Below are 20126 nucleotides of genomic sequence, written 5' to 3'. Positions count from 1 at the left end.
AGGGTTGGCAAGATGGCTTTAGAATGTAAAGGTGCTTGCTGCCAAGCCTAGTAATAATCTTGAGTTCTATCCCCAGGAACCACATAATGAAAGGGAGAGAATCAACTCCTCCAAGCTGTATTCTGACCTCCACGATGTACCACTCACTGCACATGCACACACCACTCCTAAACACACACACTCACAACGGGAAATAAGCATAAGGGTAAAAGGTCCCTGGATGTTGTTCCTCAGAGGCGAGTTTCTACCTCTCCAGTGCTAGATTTACACTCGCACATGGGTTCTCAAAACTGGGCGTAGGTCCATCCACGTGAGTGCAAACACACCTGGCTGAGCTAGTTCTCTGGCTCCCCATGGAACAGGTCTGATGGCAGAGTCCCGCTGATGCTAAATATTTCTACTTCCACCTCAGCCTGAACTATCTATTCCTATCCAAACACAACACGGCTCCTAGCAGCCTCTTGCTCTGGCTTCTTTTTTTCACAATAATTGTGACAACTCATAATAGACTTGCTGGCTGCTTTTTCCCTTAGTAAATAAAAGCCAAAATGGGAGTGGTAGCAGATTCCTGGAAAATCTGGTACTTGGGAGGGTAGGCAGAAGGACCAGGAGCTGTAGGCCATCAGCTACATAGCAAATGTGAGACCAGCTAGGCTGTTAGAAACCATATCTCAAAACAAATCAAGGAGAGGAAAAGGGACAGAACTGAGAGGTGGCTCTAAGATCCAGGGAATCTGAAGCCCTTTTCTGGTCTCCAGGAATGCCTATGGCATACATACATACATACATACATACATACATATATGCATACACACACACACACACAAAACACCCAGATAAATAAAGAGAGCTGGCTCAGCAGTTAAGAACAGTAGTTGCTTTTGCAGAAGATCGAGCTTTGGTCCCCAGCACCCACACAGGGAGTTGCAACCATGCATAAGTCCCATTCCAGGGGATCTGATGCACTCTTCTGACTTCCGTGGTAAGTAGGCATGTGCGTGGTACAATTCTATGTATGCAGGCAAAACACACGTAAGATAAATCTTTTTTGTTTTGCTTTGTTTTGTTTCAAAACAGGGTTTCTCTGTGTAGCCCTGGCTGGCCTTGAGCTCAGAAATCCGCCTGCCTCTGCCTTCAGGTGCTGAGACTAAACCAGCTGATAAGTCTTAAAATAATTAAAACTAAGCAAATAAAATACAGCCAAGTATATAAAATAATTTAAAATAATAAACACAGCTCTAGCGATGCCTTGATTAAAGAAATGCTTGAGCAGCACATTCCATTCGCCGGTGCGCACTTCCTAGCAAGCACACCTCAGCTTTTGATCTGAACTTGCTGCAGACTCTAAATATACGTCAGACTTCTTTCTCCTTGTCACAGATGAGGAAATGGGATTAAAACCAACCATGACCTATCCAGATGCTGGGGCAAGAAAATGGAGCGAGGAAAGCATCTTCTATTACTATTTTTGCTATTAAATTCACACAGCTGGAAGAGGAGTCCTCTGACACAGAGAAGCCAGCTGGCTTTAATGCTCGAGGCAGTGTGCTCAGTATGCATAGGCCCCTCAACAACCTACAGCAGGCAGTAACCAAGCGCTGATGTGGGGCGAGCAGCTCATCACCCTGGGAAACAGGGAACACAGCACAGCATTCAGAAATGGAGCTTGCAGGCAGACACACACCCTTTGCCAGGCCCCAGTTTGGGAGAGCCCACTCCCTCCTTTGTACGAGAAAGGATGTCTCTGACGCGAAGGGCAGCCAATGGGTCCTTCTCTTTCCCCTTGTCAGCCAGGGCTGTGGGGCTGAGGTTCAGTATGAGGAAGAGGCTATTAAGCAGGCACCAGGCGCCCAACAGCTGGAAGTTCTGGAAGTGCTGTTGAGAAAGGACAACACAAGACATCAGCAGGGAAACCCACCCCAGACAGAAGGTACCTGTGCCTCAGATGCCTCTTACCTCACCACCTGCGCGGCGGGAGCTGCTGATGGCCTGTCCAATCATGTCGTAGATCTCAAGCTGCCCAAGGAACAAACAGACATACAGTCTGAGCAGATCAGGTCTTCATCACAAACCTAAACCCTACCTGAGCCGGCTCTATTGGAAGAAGTGTAACTGTCTGCAGGTCACTTGGCGATCTATTGCCACCAGTCTCTGACCTCATGAGGCATTGCCTGTATCTCCCTCAGCACAAGACACCTTCTTAAGAGTTCTCATACACCCAGCCCTGCATCAACCAGCTTTCCATGACAACTAATTCTTTCTATGTACTTACAGCAAACTGTTATTTGCTACATCCTGCCTGAGAGTACACCAGCATTCGATAAGCCCTCAATGGTTTACAGAGTAAATGTCAATCCTCCATGGCTTACGGCTGCCACACAGGAAGGGGGAGCATGTATGGAAGCAAGTATGCCAAACACCTTGGCCGAATCCCTCTCAGAAGCACTGTCCAGGGAAGGGGTGTAGAGACTGCGACACTTGACTTACACATTTCTGAACAATCGTGGCTGCATCACTTTCGTAGTCATCTTCTTTGGAGCTTGTGGACCCTGTCCGCACTTGCTGGGCACTACCCACATGAAGGATGGCCATACACGTGGCTACACTCACACCTGGAAAAGAGCAGGCAGAGGCCAATCTTGAGAATGCCTCAAACCCAAAACGGAAAGATGGGAACACCTAAGCCACAAACAATTTTGTAATTTGATTCCTCCAAGACCTCCAAAGGGCACGTGTGAACACAGTGCTACCATATAATCCAGCAGCTACACTCCAGCTACTCCCCCAAAGGAGCAGCAGACCCACAGCATATAGGAAACTAACTGCGCATGATCATTTGATGAAGTAGTTATAACTGCCAACAAACGGAAACAAGCAAGCTATCCTTCAGGATGACAGACAAAGCCAGGCACGGCACATTTACATCCACAATATTCAGGAGTCTGAGACAGGAGTCTCACAAGCTCGAGTCATGCCTGGCCAGCATGGGCAACTGGACTACCACTTCTCTAAATAAAAAATCGAAAGGCTGCATACACAAACACTGGAGTATAGCACACAGGCCTGGCGTAAGTGAGGTCATCCCCAGCATCACTCTCACACACACACACACACACACACACACACACACACACACACACACACACACACACACTCACACACACACACACACACACACACTCACACACACACACACTCACACACACACACACTCACACACACACACACACTCACACACACTCACACACACACACACACACACTCACACACACACACACACTCACACACACACACTCACACACACACACACCCTTGAATGAGACACAAAGACAGAGAAGCCACAGAGGAACCTTAAATGAACATTGCTAGTAGAAGCCAGTGTGAAAAGGCTATATCCAACATGCGGAGGACAGAATACCCTTGGCAGTAAGTGTGGAGGTTGTAAAGTGTAGGGGGAAATGAGATAAAAGCAGCAGCAGAGGGGAGCTAGGGCAGCGACTGTTCTGTTTGCTATGGTAACAGTAAACACATGACATCATACAGCTGTGAAAACCCAGAGCCACACCATACACAGGAGGAGCCCTATGGAGAGTGGGTAGAGTCTCTGTGCAAGCCTGAGGACCTGAATAAAGATTCCCCAACACCCATGGAAAGCCTGGCACACAGACAGGTCTACCAGCCCAGAGCAGGGGAAGAGAGGGTCAGGCAGGACCTGGGAGCTCAAAACAAGGAGCAGTGACTTCACTGGGAGAGCCTGTCTCAAAAATAAGCAAGAAGATAGAGGAAGGCACACTTGATTATAACCTCAAGCCTCTATACATGTAATCTCAGGAGTACATCCATGTGCACACACAGGGACACACCCAAACACACACACACCCCTACAGACTAGTTCATATATATATAGTCCAATAGTGGTAAGGAATGGATCAATTATCAGTAGGGAATCAAACAGAAGATGGCACACATGGAAGCCATGTGGTACCCACTCATTTCAAACTCATTTAAAAGAACTTCTAAGGCCAGTGTGGAAATGCACACCATTGTCTTTAACACTTGGGAGAAATATATACAAATGCACACTAAATAAAGAAATCTAATTTTAAAAAAAGGTGGGGTGCTAGAGAAATAGCTCAGTGGTTAAGCACATCAGATGCTCCTACAGAAGACCCAGGTTCAATTCCCAGCACCCACATGTCACTCATAATTGCACTGACTCCAGTACCAGGAGATACATGGCACCAGGCATGCACATGATGCATATGTATACACATCTATAATATATATACATGCCAGGTGGTGGTGGTGCATGCCTTTAATCCCAGCACTTGGGAGGCAGAGGCAGGTGGATTTCTGAGTTCGAGGCCAGCCTGGTCTACAGAGTAAGTTCCAGGACAGCCAGGGCTACACATAGAAACCCTGTCTCGAAAACCAAAAAACAAAACATACATACATACATACATACATATACATATATATATATATATGTATATATATATATACACACACACATATACATAAAATACATATACACATATATTATAGATACATGTATGTATGTATATACACACATATAAGCAGGCAAAATAATCATATGTATAAAATATACAAACCTATTTTTAGAAAGGTAGCTAGCGATAAAGGAAAATACCTAACACTGATTGGCTTCTACAATGCTCATAAAGGCAAATACACATGCACGTGCAGACATACACACATGCACACATGCACACACACACACACACACACACACACACACACACACACACACACACACTCTCACACATCAGCTGTCAGACCCCACTGCCATCACAACCTGATTAACAGCAGGAAAGGGACTTTACAGAACCGTGAATAACACACTCCTCATGACTCTTGCAACACCACCTGCCCATGAAGCTATCATCAAATCTAATCTCACAGCAAGACTCGACCTCTCCTTGATCTGCACCCAAAACAGTCTCGGCATCTTCAGTGCCCCTCTTGCACTGTCTTATCTTATTCTACTTGGCTCTCTATCCTCCATAGCTCCTACTGGGCAGGGACGACATGCAAACATTGCTCATCTCCACATATGAACAGCTGTGGGTTTTCATATAGTATACAATAAATTCAAACACTATGAAATCAAACAAGCACACAGGACAAGTTTTGGCAGGCAGAGACAGCTGTCAGTAAAGTGCTTGCGGTGTAAAAATGAGGCCCTGAGTTCCAGCTCTAGAACCCATTTTAGAAAGTCAGGCATCAGTGGGGCGTGTGTGTAACCTCAGAACTGAGAAGGCGACGCGTGGAGGGTCCCTGGGGCTTGCTGGCCAACCTATGTGGTGAGCTTCTGGACAGTCAGAGAATGTCTCAACAGAAAAAAGAAACGCAGACAGCTCCTGAGGAACACACCCAAAGTTGACCTCTGGTCTCCACATGCACCCACACATATGTGCACAGATACACAACTGTACATACACATGCATCCATGCAAGCCCATGTACACATGTGCAAACCTGTATACAAATGTTCATGCACGCACACACACACACACACACACACACACACACACGAGCAAGGTCAGTAGTTAAACGGTAGATCATTTAGATCCTGTAACGACTTTCCTTGGCCCGCGTGTGATATTAGATGGTCTCTGAAGTAAGAGAGCCAAGGAAGGAGAACAGAGTTCTCAGGAGTCTCACAGCTTCCTCGAATCAAATCCATGTCGGCCTGAAAAAGCAGTAAAACAGGCATGCTAACTTCTCACCTGCATACAGACAGCTGAGGCTGAGCACTGTCACATCTTGCAGACGAGAAGGATTGAGGGGTTCCAGCACAGGCAGGGAAAGGGTATCCAAGGCCATGGTTACATCAATCACCAGTGAGTGAAAACTGGAACACAACAGAGGACATCAGTGAGGGCCCCTAGAAACACTCCCTTCTGAGGCCTCATAAGAAAACCAGCATGGGAAGACTGGCCAGTTCCCTTCTGATCAGAATGTAAGTATGAGGTCAAAGAGCACCTTACCCATTTCGAACAGCGGTGGCATCAGCTACTGTTGCTGGCATGATGAAGAAGGAATTGGCCACCACAGCATCCTGAAACCGATTGATGTAGCGCAGGAAATAGGGCAGGTTCAGGCATACTCGGAGTAGCTTCTCGGAACCCCCTGGATTAACAAAGAGGCACACTCTCTAACAGGGCACATCAGAAGCCTGGTACTCCTCCACACAGAGAAGCATAGGCAAGACACTTTCCAAGAAGGCAGACAAGCTCTCTAACAGCAGCCAGGCTCTTACCAAGCTCTTGAAGGCTAGCCACATTCTGAGCTATGAACACACTCTTGGTCTTGGCAGCAGAGACCTGATCTGGAGATGACTGCTCATCATTTTCTCCTTCCACCTGAAGAGGAACACAGGCACGATCATGACCACTTGCTGCTGAGCACCTGCTAGGTACCAGAAGGCAGCTCCTTGGATATGCGCAGACATTCAGCTACACACAGAAACTCTCTACTGATCCAGACAAAATGACAAGAAAAGTAGAGCAAGACATGGCACAGAAACTGTCTATTTCCCATCAAACACAGAGCGGTGCCTCGTGGAGAGCAGCACACCACACGCTCCAGTGTACCTGCCCTGACAAAGCACGAAAAAACGACCAGCACGCCACAGTGCCAACCATGCAAAGGAAGATGGGTACACATCTGCTTCACTTTGTATGATTTGTTTTCCATGATTTTTTCCACTGAAGCCATGCACAGAAATGTCATTTAACTGGGAATATATTCTAAGAAATGCCTCATTGAATGAATCTGTCATTGTATAAGTACCTGAGTAACTCACGAAAACCAAGATGTTCACAGGTCACTAGAAAATAACGTTTTATAGGTCCACCATCATATATATGGTCTGCCCCTGACCAAAATGGTATGATGTATCTTTTAAATAAAACATAAAACACAATTTTTTCCGGTTCTATCACTTTAACACATGAAGATAAGGATATTTGGGCAAAAGAACTCACCAGAGCCTGTGGACTGATGGGAGGAGATGGTACAGTTCTAGGGTTAAAAACTGAGGTCAGCTGGTTCAAAAAGTTCATCTGTACCTCCTTCTGCCTGAGCTCGGGGCTTACTGGGGAGGCCAGCTCTTTCTGATCTTCCACTATAAAATTCAGAAACAGAAAAAGGGGGGAGGATGAGGAGAGTACCCCAGAAGGCAGCAGTGGACACAGAGGTGGTCATGGAACCAGGTGTGCAGGGCGCTCACCGTCTGAAAGCGTCTTCACTGTCTGTGGAAGCTTGGCGGACTTCATCATTGCTGTAAAGGTGATAATCTCTGTTCTGTCTAGTCGGCTACAGCCAGTGCACAGGCCTTTTATCAGCAGAATCAAGTGTTTCTGAAAATAAAACAGAGTCACATATGTCTTTTAGAAAATTCTATACTTTGGGGATTCTAACTAGTAATGGGGTCAGACTTGGGTTCCTACAAGTAACTACCATGTAAAAGGCTGGGTGGGAGTGTGGGACAGGGCGGGAGCAACTGGCTAGCATACACCTGGCCCAGGGTTCAATCCCTGGGGCTCCAGAAGGGAGGGTGGAGGTCAGGAGAATAAAGCTTCAGTGAGAAGCACCAAAGCAAAGATCCCAACCTGACGCTCACCGAGACCTGACCGGCTGCTGTCAGTCTTATTCTCAGAGTGGACCACTTTCTTTCTGTTTTCAACTTGAGGCTGTGGTTAACTTTTATAAAAGCACAAAGCCTTAAAACAAATGGATACCTCACGAGTCTCAATAATACACAACACAGTAACTTGACACCTCCATTTCTGCATGGTAACAACCAGCCATAGGCAGAGAATGATAAAACCGGGTCTCTTTTCCTTCAAGCCTGCTACCCTGTCAATCACACATCCTTCTCTCTGCTTCCTGCTTACACATATGGTAACTCTCAATTCTTGGGAAAGACTCTAGCCTGTCTACGGCTGGCAAACTATACCCAATGCTGGTTCATGTGAATGAAGCTTAATAGTATGCACTCACTCACTTCCCCACTGCTTCTCCCAAGCCCCAGGTTTGCAATATAAAGAAGCCCTTTGCTGGCAAGCTGCAACAGAGGTGGTATGGCCCACAGATAATTACTATCTGGCAGCCTCAGAAAAGGTTTATTCACTTCTCCATCCATCCCATACTTCCAACTGTTTCTAAAATAAGGGCCAGAAACAGAGACTCTGCTCTCACCTGGGATACAGCACATGCCTCGTCAGGGTTCTCCAGACGCAGGAGGGAAAACTCAATGAGAACTTTACAGGCAGCTGCCACCGACTGAAGCTGGTTCCGGGGAACTGGGAAGTAAGAACAGCCACTTAAGGCCATCAGTTCAGCCTCACACTCAACAAGATAACAGAGCAAGCACTTAGCACAGCGGGTTCAGCATTGTCAGCAGCTATCACCCACTGCATGACAAGGGCCAAATGCTCATATATCCACTGATCTAGTGTTTACTAGAAATTAACATAACTTTAACAGGAAACACACTACACTTCCTGAACTTCAAATACATCAGCTCATCTAATCCTTAGGCTACCTCTATAAGAGAGATTACCATTCTCTGCCACCGTATTTTAGGTTATTTATTTTGTGTTTCCAAGTGTTTTGCCTGTATATACATACATACATGTATATGCATATACACACACACACACACACACAGAGTACCATGTAAATGCCTAGTGCCAGAGGTCAGAAGAAGGTACCAAATCCCCTAGAACTGAAGTCAGGCATGGTTGTGAGACAACAAATGGATGCTGGAAAACAAACCCGGGTCCTCTGAGAGCAGCAAGTGTTCCTAGGCACCTCGCCCTCTCTAGCCCTTCACCTTTTGTTTTTGAAACAGTCCTTCAGGCTGGCTGATCCACCCCCTCCCGTTCCCCAGTGGTGGAACTGCAGACACACCCACCACGACACCCTTCCTCACTTTCATTTTTGTGCCAGAAGAGCAAAACTGAAGACACACAAGCTAAACTACCTGGAGTTAAACAATGACAGTAAAGTCAGGGGGTTTGCCTCAGAAGTCCATGCTGTTGGCCACTAGAGAATGACCTCTCCTTGTCACAGGCGCTTAGTGACGGTATGCAAGACCTGCAATTGCTTCCAGAAGCTGGTCCAAGCTCATAACAACCCTAGGCTGGAAAGTTATTCAGAAGCAACTTCACAGACTGTTTCCAGTTTCCTGCTTATTAAGTGGGCAATTAGAGCTCATCAGAACTGAGAAACGCGAAGATTCTGAAATAATGTAAAATAGGATTTGGTCACTTTAAGGGTGGAAAAATTCAGCAAATGGGGAGCAAAGGTCAAAATCTCTTTATTCCAAAGAAAACAAGAGAGTCATATGCACGCCAAATCCAATGAGGAGCCGAAACCTCTTTAGTGGGTGCCAGCCCATGTCACTACCTCCAGCATCACCCTCAATGAGTCAATCTGCCACAGGTACAAATGCTTAGACACCAGGAAAGTTCCAGGCAGCTTGGACTACTTAGTGAGCTCAAACCAGCCTGGACCAAAAGTTTCAGTCAGTGAATGAATGAATGAATGAATGAATGCAGGCATGCAGGCATGTAGGGTTCATAAAGCCTCAATCAGAGCTCGAAAATTACTAACTTATAGGTGGTGAGGGAGGGTCATTTTCCTTTGGTGTGATCTCTGGCAGGCTGCCCGTGCCCCAGTGAAGGACGCACCCCTGTCTGCATCCAGGCAGCACTGACTGACTTGGTGAGCATCAAACTGAAACAGAACACTACGTCGGGAGACATGTGTTGAGGGGATGCAGAGGCAATGGGCTGAAGTGTGTGTGTGTGTGTGTGTGTGTGTGTGTGTCTGTGTGTGTATACACTCTCTAAATAAATGTGTGAGATTTTCAAAGAATAAAAAATATTATATATGAAAAGAGGCTGGAGAGATGGCTTAGCAGTAGCAGTGTGCACTGCTCTTGCAGAGAACCCAACTTGTTGATTCCCAGCAGTCACAAGAGGCAGCTCACAAGCCCTTGTAACTCTAGCTTCAGGGGATCCAATACTCTCTTCTGACCTTCAAGAACAACTGCACTCATGTGCACAGACTGACTGACACACACACACACACACACACACACACACACAAACTAAAAATGAAAATCAATTTCTAAAAAAACAAAAAGGGCAAGCAAGCATAGAATCATATAAATTAAATTAGAAATGGCAAGAAAATATTTTTAAAAAAAAGTTCTTTGGGTTAATAGAAAAATAACACCACAGCTATGAGGCAGGTGACAACGCCAACAGCTTTTCAAGTCCCCGTGGCTGGCCCAGGTGAGGAGGGCTCTACACGAGTTCCTAGGGCAAGAAAAGATGGGGACAGACGCACAGACACCCAACACACACACACACACACATTGACACACACAGACACACACACACAGACACACACACACACACAGACACACATACACCCCCCCAAACACACACAGACACACACATGCACACACACACATACACACACACACGCGCACACACAGACACACATACACCCCCCAAACACACACAGACACACACACACACACACACACACACACCACCGACCTGGGAGTTGCTGAAACAAAATTTCCAGAACAAATTGTTCAAGGAGAGATCCCCAGCCCCAGCCTACCCATTCCCGGCCTAGGGTACCAGAGCGGGTACTCACTGAGGCTGCAGACCGTGGTGATGTAGTGCGTGGACAGTGCGACAAAGGAGGAGTAGAACGGCTCGTACTGCTTCTCGTGGTGCAGGATTTCTGACTCACTGTAGAGAAGACAACATCCCCACAGTCAGTGCCCACCGTGCCCACCATGCTTCGTCCATGTTGCCTTACTCCACCCTCCAGCATCCGACTTGGTAGGAAGTAAAGTAAGCGGCTATTCATCTCTATATTCAACATGGGGGCTGGGATGGCATGGGGACACAGGACCTTCAACCCCAGCATCCAAAAACAAACAACAAAAAGCTTAAGAGAGTTAAAATGAAATATCCTGTTAAAGGAATCAGGTTAAGTAAGAAGCAGGGGCTAATTAAGAAAAAACATTTTCAAACTCATTTATAAGTTCTTAAAAAGGGGTTGGAGCTCAGCGCAGTGGTACCCATCTTTAATCTCAGCATCAGGAAACAGAGCAAGAAGGTCTACACATCAAGTTCTAGAGCAGTCAGGTCTACGTCCTGAAACCCTATGTCAGGAATATAATCAGAAGGGATCTGGAGACGTGGCTCACTAGCAGAGTGCTTGTGTAGCATGGCTGAGGCTCTGGGCTCCATCCCCAGCACTCTACAGAACAAACACAAGTGAGCAAATGCAAACGAGAATGTGGCTGAGGGGACAACACTTACTGCAGCATTGAAATGAGCACGCACACAAACACACACCCATGGGCCAAAGCACATTACCAATTTGCTCTGTTACTAAATTGTGACAACCAAAGTACTCATACTCCTGGTAGCAGAAGCAGATGAAGGCAATCCATTCTGAAGACCACACTACACAGAACACAGAGGCTTGGAGAGACTGAATGGCTCACAGTGAGAAACACACACACACACCTGAGCAACAGCCTGAGCTAAGGACCCCTCCAAGGAAGCTCACACTAGATGGCAACAGAATGGGGACTCTTCAACCATCATTCCTGTTAGCTGAGGAAACGCCCTCTTCTGGGAAAATCTGGAGCCCAACGTTCGCTAAAGACTGGATACATTTAAGTCACTTTATCAAATCAGAAGCTAAGGCTCAACCCAGGCACAAATACCGCAAAGAAAAGACAAAATGTATCTTAGTAGATGCAAACAGCAGAGAGATAGTTAAATAGTTTCCTCAGTGAACTAATCCCCTGCAAGAAGTATCCACCCAGCAAGAGAAATGTAAACAGAGCTGATCCATTCACCAGCAGGCCTTTCTTCTTGCCAAATGAATACAAGAGCCAAAACGCCATGTCTGTGTTTGCAAAGTGTCAATATGAGGGATGAGTTACGTCAAACCACACTCAGGAGTCTGGCACTGCAAGTGCTTTGCTGTCTGGAGAGTCAGCAAAGATTAAATGAGTGTGTATCAAAGCTTAGGCCCTTATTAAAACTCTCTTCCTGGAGCACCTATGACGCACCAGGTCCTTCCTGCCCACCAGGGCACGCTCTTCTATTTGTCATGACAGGTAAGACAAGGGAAAAAGAAACCTTCCACTGCAAGCAGCTCTTCCCCCGCCTGAGGACTCACGTCTCTCTAAGGCTCCCCACTACACCCTTCCCTTCACAGCACACACTTGAGATTCCCTGTCTGTCTTCTTTCTTCTGTGTTTTCCTACTCCATAATTCCAAGCAATCTGCTGAGTCACTGCCTTTCACTGTTTTCTTTAGAAAAGTTCAGATCAGAGTTACCTCTGCTCTTTTCAAGTTTACCAATCTTAGAGAGAGACTACACACCTAAGGATGAGCTTATTCTGCACTTTCACTCCCATTCTGACAATGAAATAAGTTAACAAATAAATACACATGCACACTCAGAAAAAACCGAACTTCTCTAGTTGCCTGGCTCAGTCAGAGATGTGGGGTGAGAGAAAGTTGACGAGTGGCTGTCTCTCTCAGCCTCTCTGCTGATGTTTTGAGGCAGTCTAATGCAGAGGCTCGCAACCTCCGGAAATACTGCGATCCTTTAATACAGTTCCTCATGTTGTGGTGACCCCCAACCATAAAATTATTTCATTGCTACTTTAACTTCTGCTGTTATGAACTATAATGTAAATATCTGTGCTTTTTGACGGTCTTAAGGGAGTCCCGGGAAAGGGTCATTTGACCGCAAGTAAATCTTGGCCCACATGTTGAAAACTTCTGATCTAACATATTGCAGGCTGACTGGAAACTCAACATATAGTGAAAATGAATGACCTTGAACTTTTTTTTTTTTTGGAGACAGGGTTTCTCTGTATAGCCCTGGCTATACTGGAACTCACTCTGTAGACCAGGCTGGCCTCAAACTCAGAAATCCCCCTGCCTCTGCCTCCCAAGTGCTGGGATTAAAGGTGTGCGCCGCCACCACCCGCCCGGCGACCTTGAACTTCTGATCCTCTGGCCTCCACCTCCCTGGTCCTGGAATTACAGGAATGTGCCAAGTATATTCCACCAGGCATACAACATGTCTGGTTAGGGTGCTGCTGAAAAGTGGGCTATATGGATGTTAGGAAACTAATCTATTAGCTGAGTTATATTTCCAGCTCTACCTCTGTGTGTTTGTGTTTGTGTCTTACCCTGGGGACCTCACAGATCCCACTATGAAATATCAGAAATAGTCTTTTCTCTACCTCCTCCTCCCCAAGTATACAGCAGCCTTACTACATTAAGGTAAAAAGAATGCATCTTGAAGGGGCTGGAGAGATGGTTCAGCGGTTAAGAGCACTGGCTGCTCTTCCAGAGGTCCTGAGTTCAAATCCCAGCAACCACATGATGGCTCACAACCATAATGTAATGGAATCTGATGCCCTCTTCTGGTGTATCTGAAGACATGACAGTGTATTCATATATTTAAGTAAAATCTTTAATAAAACAAAAAAAAACCTTGGTGGAGCAGAAAGATGGGTATTAGTAGAGGAAAAATGGCACTGAATTCACCTCCAATTACTGTTTGTTTATGGTAAGTTAGCAAGACAGCTCAATGGTTAAGGGCTCTGGCCTGAAAAAGCCTGGCACCTGAGTGTGAGCCCAGGAACCCACATACAAGTAGAAAGAAAGAACTGCATAAAGTTGTCTTCTGACTGCCACATATGTGCCAGAACACAAATGCAACATGCACGACACACATCATACATACACACACACACACACAGTACTTTTATATAAAAATAAACTACTTAGGGCAAATAGAGATAAGGTCAGGAATAAGAGCTTTTAAAGGGCTAGAAAGCAGAGTAGACATGATTCCTCTATCTCTTGCTTTCGAAGAAAAGTCACCAAATAATGATATCACCCATTCCCCCAGGAAGCCAGAGAACAGGAACAAAGGGCAGAAGGCTCAGTAGGCAGGAGAATGAAGACACTAAACACAGACAGACATCACCAGAAGAAAAATGAGGAGACTAGAAGGCATGTCACCTCCTTTCCTGAAACATCTGTTTCTAACAAACTTTGCAACCATATCCCCACCTCACCTCAAAGACCATTAGACAAAGACAATTAGATTTTCTATCCTAAGTGGAAAGGGAAAGAACAGAAGGCAGGCACCAGGTCAGAGAGTCAAATCTGATGTTTAAGTGAAGAGAGGGGAGATGGGGGCTGGAGAGATGGCTCAGCGGTTAAGAGTACTGACTGATGTAAATGAGCTAAATACCTAATAAAAAATGGAAAAAAAAAAGAGTACTGACTGTTCTTCCAGAGATCCTGAGTTCAATTCCCACAACCATATAGTGACTGTAGCCATCTATAACAAGATCTAATACCTTCTTCTGGCATGCAGGCATACATTCAGGCAGAGCATTCATTCATACATTAAAAAAATACATAGATTTTTAAAAAAAAAAATTTGACATTAAAGAAACATTCACTATCATTTAAAAAAAAAAAGAAGGAAGGAAGGAACAAATGGAATAGCATCTAGAAATATGTAAGTCACTTTAGAAAGAAAAGGGAGTCTGAGGAGAGGCATAATGAAAGACTGGGGTTCACCTCACTTTTCCCCCTTAGGGAACACATTGCACATCTAAGTCAGACTGTAGAAGACAACAACCCCCTATTAACCTCAACTCCTAAATCCAAAAGCCATCACGTTATCTTTCATGCTACTTGTATGTGTGAGTGCACACATGTACATACACGCATCTACAGATACACATACACCTATTCACTTAACCAAAAAATTGTGAGTTTTCTGTCCCATTTTTCTATTTTTCTCCCATGTTGATCAACCAGCAGTGAGCGAGATACCAAGACACCAGGAGTCCCTGTTGGCGATGGGTTCTGCCTTCTGTGGCTCAATGTCAGCATGACACTCTAGTATGTGAAGGCAGAAGACAACAGTCAGTGCAGCACTGGCTCCCTTCAAGACCTCTCCTAAGGATCCGCATTACCTGTTGGAGGATTCCAACACCCTCCCTGTCCCAGACAGTAGCTCTGCCCTAAAGGTTCAAGGAATACCTGGGAGACAGAATGTTTTCAAAGATGCTTATCATGAAAGAAGCCAGAGCCACTTAGGAAGGGGTTATGGGTGTCGTTTTTAAAATCTATGTAGACTAAATGTCAGCTATGTTCCCAACCATGTCTGTTTGCAAAGTGCTGAAAGGAATTCTCAGAGCAGTATGACACTTAAAAGGTTTTCAGTCTGTACTAAAAGACTTGCAGGTTATAGTAGAAGGCACCCATACTTAACTAAACTCAGGTATCATTTTCTTTCAAAGATCTGATGGCCCTTTTGAGGGTACACATCACTTCACCCATGCTAATCTACTGCCCTTTACTTCACAACGTGGTCTTAACATCAAGCAATTTCATCAGACAGTTAAGATCAGTCTCTAAGAATTTCCAATGTATTCTGTTCTAAAAGGTCAATTCCAATTATAAAGCATGACTTGAGACAAGGGGAAAAATGGAGAAATCGAAAAGAATCACTCATGGGGCAGTGTCAGACCCAGAAGTTCCAGGAGAGTTCAATGTGTGAGCAGATTGTCAGAAACAAACAGGGACTGTGATGATGAAGCCAACACAACAAACAGTGACACAGAAAAAGCAGGGTTCCCAGGGGGCAAGGGAGAAAAGGCAGGCAGCTGTAACCAGAGAAAAGACAAGGCAGGTGCAGAAGACACAGCAACCCTCCCACTAGCACAACAGTAGCCCAGTAAGCCCTGAACTTACAACAGCTGGAAACAATGTGCACCCCAGCCCGACACTCAGTACTGAGTGGCCCAAGGCCCTAGGCAATGAATGCATCCACATTTCTGAGTCCCCTGCTGTATTTCTCTGGAGAGAAAACATTTGAGAAAGTGATGTTGTTAGTGTGCTCTAAGGGATGGGTCAGCACACCGGGGCTAAACCCAGCTATGCCTATGAGTAGCTGGTTTCTGTATCTTTTAATGGCTAGATCTTCTACAATGTGTACATTTCAAGGCATGTAAGAAATTAAACACACTCATACATGGCTGCCCACACAGTCCCCAGACCTGCAGTTACAATCTGACCCTTTAGAGAAAGGCTGACTTATGTTCTACACACTTAATACCAAACTGCCTTACATGGTGAGAGATGTATAAGCCAGAGTTGTATCCTTTTTCTATGCTCAAATTTCTCCAAAGAAGACACAAAACAGGATTTTAAACTTAACTAAGCTATAGAAAACAGAATGCGAACTTCAAAACTCCTGACTCCCAATAAAACACAGTACTATACACACATCACTTTTCCCAAAACCATAAAGACCAAAATCCTGTCTACAAACACAGGCAGTCCCTGGTTCTCTCAGATAACTAAGAATGTGGAAGGGTCACTAGCACTTAGCAAAATTCAAATCTAGTTCTGTGTTTGGATTCACCAGGTTGCTAGGGTTTGCTCTACGTTTAAAATGCAAGGGCCAAGAAAATGGGATGTACATCATCAACAAATAACACTATAACCTCAGGTCACATCCATAAACCCAAAGGAAAGAGGTCTACAAGGAAGTGAACACTGTGACCGTAAGCAGAAAGCATGACTCAGGAAAACTAGCAGCAATTTAAACAGTGAAATCGGAGGCTGCCGCTGGCTGAGGATGGGCTGAGGGGTTGGCACCCAAACCTGATAACCAGAGTTCAATTCTTGGACACTAAGATAGGAGAGAATCAACTCCTAAAACTTGTCCTCAGATCTCCAGAGTGCGCTCAAGCACAAGCGTGCTCTCTCTCTCTCTTCTCTCTCTCTCGTCTCTCTCTCTCCCTCTCTCTCTCTCTCTCTCTCACACACACACACACACACACACACACACACACACAATTGAATTACAATAGGGCAGAGAGATGGTCCAGTGGTTAAGAGCACTTCCTGTTCTTCCAACCCAAGTTCAGATCCCAGTGCTAGTGCCAGGCAGGTCACTGCTGCCCCTAACTCCATCTCTAGGGGATCTGAAGCCTTGTTCCTGCCTCCTGGGGCATCCGAATACACAGACACACATACACGTGGATTTTTTTTAAAAAAAAGGAGGAAAAGAAGGTAAAATAAAAAGATGCTAGATAATTTGAGACTTTCTGATACTTGTTTTCATCTTCAAAACAACCTTGGGCATAATTAAGCAAGAAAATCTATTTGTTAGAACTTAAATTATCAAACCCAGACACTATTTTATTATAAATTGTTAAAGATCATTCATCCAAAACATCACAGGCAGTGACAGTTGTTGTGATAAATAATAATGCCAAACCACAGCAATTTCCAAATAACACAACTTTCCAAATAACCTTTAGACATATCCTGCTGACCAGCAAGGTAAAATGACCCGCTTAGCAATTTCAGAGAGTTACTGGGGCAAGTAAACTTGGTTTGGCTAGGAAAACGAAAGTGAGAAAACAGGCTTTAAAAGCATGAGTCTTCTATTAAACTCATTTGCTCTGAGCCCCGTAGTCAGGAAAAGGTAGACACAGAGATCACCACATTCCCATGAAGAAATACGACTCTTGCAATCTAACAATCTGTATACAAAGGTATGAACACATTAACAGCAAGCCAAGGAACAGTCCCGTAAATAAGAGTCTGTAAAGCATTTTATTGAGAAAGAGAAGGACTCCGATCTCGGATATACGCAATTACAGTGCAAAGTAAAACCGAAGTATTCAGTGGTAACTAGTGGCTTCAGTCACAGAAACAGCACGTGCCCCCAGTTATCATAGCACCAAAGAAAGACCGTTATTAAACTATGTGGTAGCTCTCCAAAGTAAACCTCCGGTTCTGGTGACAGGGAGAAATGCAAACTCATCCACGCCCTGACCTTAACGCGACTGAGGTGGATGGGGAGGGGGGGGGCCGGGGGCAGCGGGCCGGGTGACACTGGCCCAGCAGCACCGTGCATCTCAATAGCCAGTTCTCAAATGCGTCCGGCCACGCCCTCCAGCCAGAGCAACCATAAAAGTTTTGCTCCGGAGGGTAAATCAAGTCAGGGATGGTTCACGCCAGAGCTGGGTGGAAACCAGAGGCGCTCTCGTTCCCAGCGCCCGGGAGTCCCGAAGGCATGCGTGGGGTGGATTCCCTGACAGAGTGGACTCACGAACCGGCCCGTCCTCCCCTCCCCCCCCACCCCGCCCGCCGGCGCCGCCGCCCGGTACCTCTCGATGACTGAGGCCACCAGCTGCGGCAACTCCTTCATCTCGAAGGCGGAGTAGGACGCGGACAGGAGGGGCCGCACCGCCACCTCCCAGCCCGGGGTCGTGTCCTGCCCGGTCGCCGGGGCTCCGGGCGCTGGAGCTGCTGCCGCCGCCTCTTCGCCGCCGCTCGTCGCCATCTTTCGTCGTACTACTGCGGCTCCCTCCGGGGGCTTGCCACCGGCCCAGCGCCGCCTCCCGGGAGGGGGCGGAAGTGACGCAATCGTGCGCGTCAGACAGCGCGCCGCGGGTCGCCCAACAAAAACGCAAAGACCTGGACGGCCTCTGACTTCTGCGGGCTTAACCCAGGGTAGTGCGCCTGCGCACGATTGAAAATGCCAGAGGAGGGCTAGGAGCAATGCCCTCTGCGCGTGCGCCATGGCGGCGAGCAACCCTGCGCATGCTCGCGGGAAGCAGTAACTACCGCGCGTGCGCGGGCCCCGCAATAAGCGGCAATATGGTTCCCCAACCTCCTGGAAATGTAAGTTTGTGACTTGGATTCGGAAGAGATGTCTGAACGGCGCCATCCTAGGACAGACAGGGGGGAGAGGAGGCCACAACCTGCTCAGTGTTAGTCACTTCCTCTGCCCAGTGTACCGCATGAGCAGCCAGCCATTCTAGCGCTTACCACTTGGCAAACTTTCTGCGCACACCTTCGCTTAGTAATGATTTTCTTCATGAATTCCTATTTCGCAGCCACTTCTTTATATATTTAGAATTCCTTCGATAATAATCTAGAGAGAACGTTAAGCTTTTTTGAAATTTGGTCCCTATAGGCCAAATTGTCTGCGAACCTTCCTCCCTCAGACCCCAGAGGGTAAGCATTAGTAGCCATCGCAGCAGTCTTTCAGGGGCCCCTATTTGGGTTGACTGTTGATTTCAGCAATCCTTCTATCTTCACCTCCAGTGGAATTACAGGTGTGGGTGTCCACACCTGTTTATAGTTCTGTCGGGAAGGGGGAGGATGGTCTTATTTTATTCGGGCGTTTCCACTGTAGCTCAGGCTGACATGGAACACTAACACAATCCTCTTGCCTCAGCCTCTCAAAGTGCCAAGATCATCACCACGTCTGGCCATCAGCAGTAATAACAAGTCTCATATTTCTGGCTTTGGGGTGTCAAGGCACTCGGAATAAACATCTTCCTTTTCAAATACATAATTTAGTAGTGGAGGTTCTTGGGATAACATCTATGTTGTAAATTTAGACTGAGGAGCTCAAGAGATAACTTGACAGTTCCATTCTCACCACCCAGGTCTAGCTGTTATGGTTGTAACTCCAGTTCCAGGAGATCTGCTGTCTTCTTCTGGACTCTATAGAAACCTCCATTCCCAGGTGCACACACCCTCCACACATATACACACATGTATGGTGTGTGTGTATATATATATATATATATATATATATATGCGCGCACATAAATCTATTTAAAGTGTTTGGTATGCCATCACTGGGGAGGCAGAGAATTACCACAAACTCAAGACCAGTCTGGTCTACGTAGCAAATTAAAGCCTGTCAGGAATATACAACAAGACTCTGCCTCAAAAAAATAACATACATAAATTTAGATAACACTGAAAAGCAGTGTTAGATGAAGCACAAGTTTCAACACTATTCCAATCTAAAAGGTAAGATAGTACTTTCCAGAATAGTAATATTTTATGAACTAAAAATGAAGGACTTTTAATTCCGAGAGGCAGGGGGGGTGACCTGAAAATTTAGAATTAATTGCAGGGCTGGAGAGATGGTTGAACAGTTAAGAACACAGGCTGCTCTTCCAGAGAC

General features: G+C 46.0%; 1 protein-coding gene across 1 annotated transcript in view; it reads right to left on the bottom strand.

Annotated features, from left to right (window-relative positions):
• Window positions 1-18510, bottom strand: part of Ubr4 (ubiquitin protein ligase E3 component n-recognin 4) — a 108875-nt gene extending 90365 nt beyond the window's left edge. The window contains exons 1-11 of the mRNA NM_001160319.1: window positions 18307-18510; window positions 10704-10801; window positions 8226-8329; window positions 7255-7384; window positions 7010-7149; window positions 6283-6385; window positions 6011-6152; window positions 5750-5874; window positions 2488-2612; window positions 1957-2016; window positions 1685-1875 (exon numbers count right to left, since the gene is read on the bottom strand). Of these exons, the coding sequence (NP_001153791.1) occupies window positions 1685-1875; window positions 1957-2016; window positions 2488-2612; window positions 5750-5874; window positions 6011-6152; window positions 6283-6385; window positions 7010-7149; window positions 7255-7384; window positions 8226-8329; window positions 10704-10801; window positions 18307-18482 (1394 nt within the window). The 5' untranslated portion in view covers window positions 18483-18510. The remainder of the gene's footprint in view (window positions 1-1684; window positions 1876-1956; window positions 2017-2487; window positions 2613-5749; window positions 5875-6010; window positions 6153-6282; window positions 6386-7009; window positions 7150-7254; window positions 7385-8225; window positions 8330-10703; window positions 10802-18306) is intronic.
• Between the last annotated feature and the right edge of the window lie 1616 nt (window positions 18511-20126).

This window comes from Mus musculus, chromosome 4 (genome assembly GCF_000001635.26).
Source record: "Mus musculus strain C57BL/6J chromosome 4, GRCm38.p6 C57BL/6J".
Taxonomy (NCBI): Eukaryota; Metazoa; Chordata; class Mammalia; order Rodentia; family Muridae; genus Mus; species Mus musculus.
This window is presented reverse-complemented; position numbering and strand designations above follow the sequence as displayed.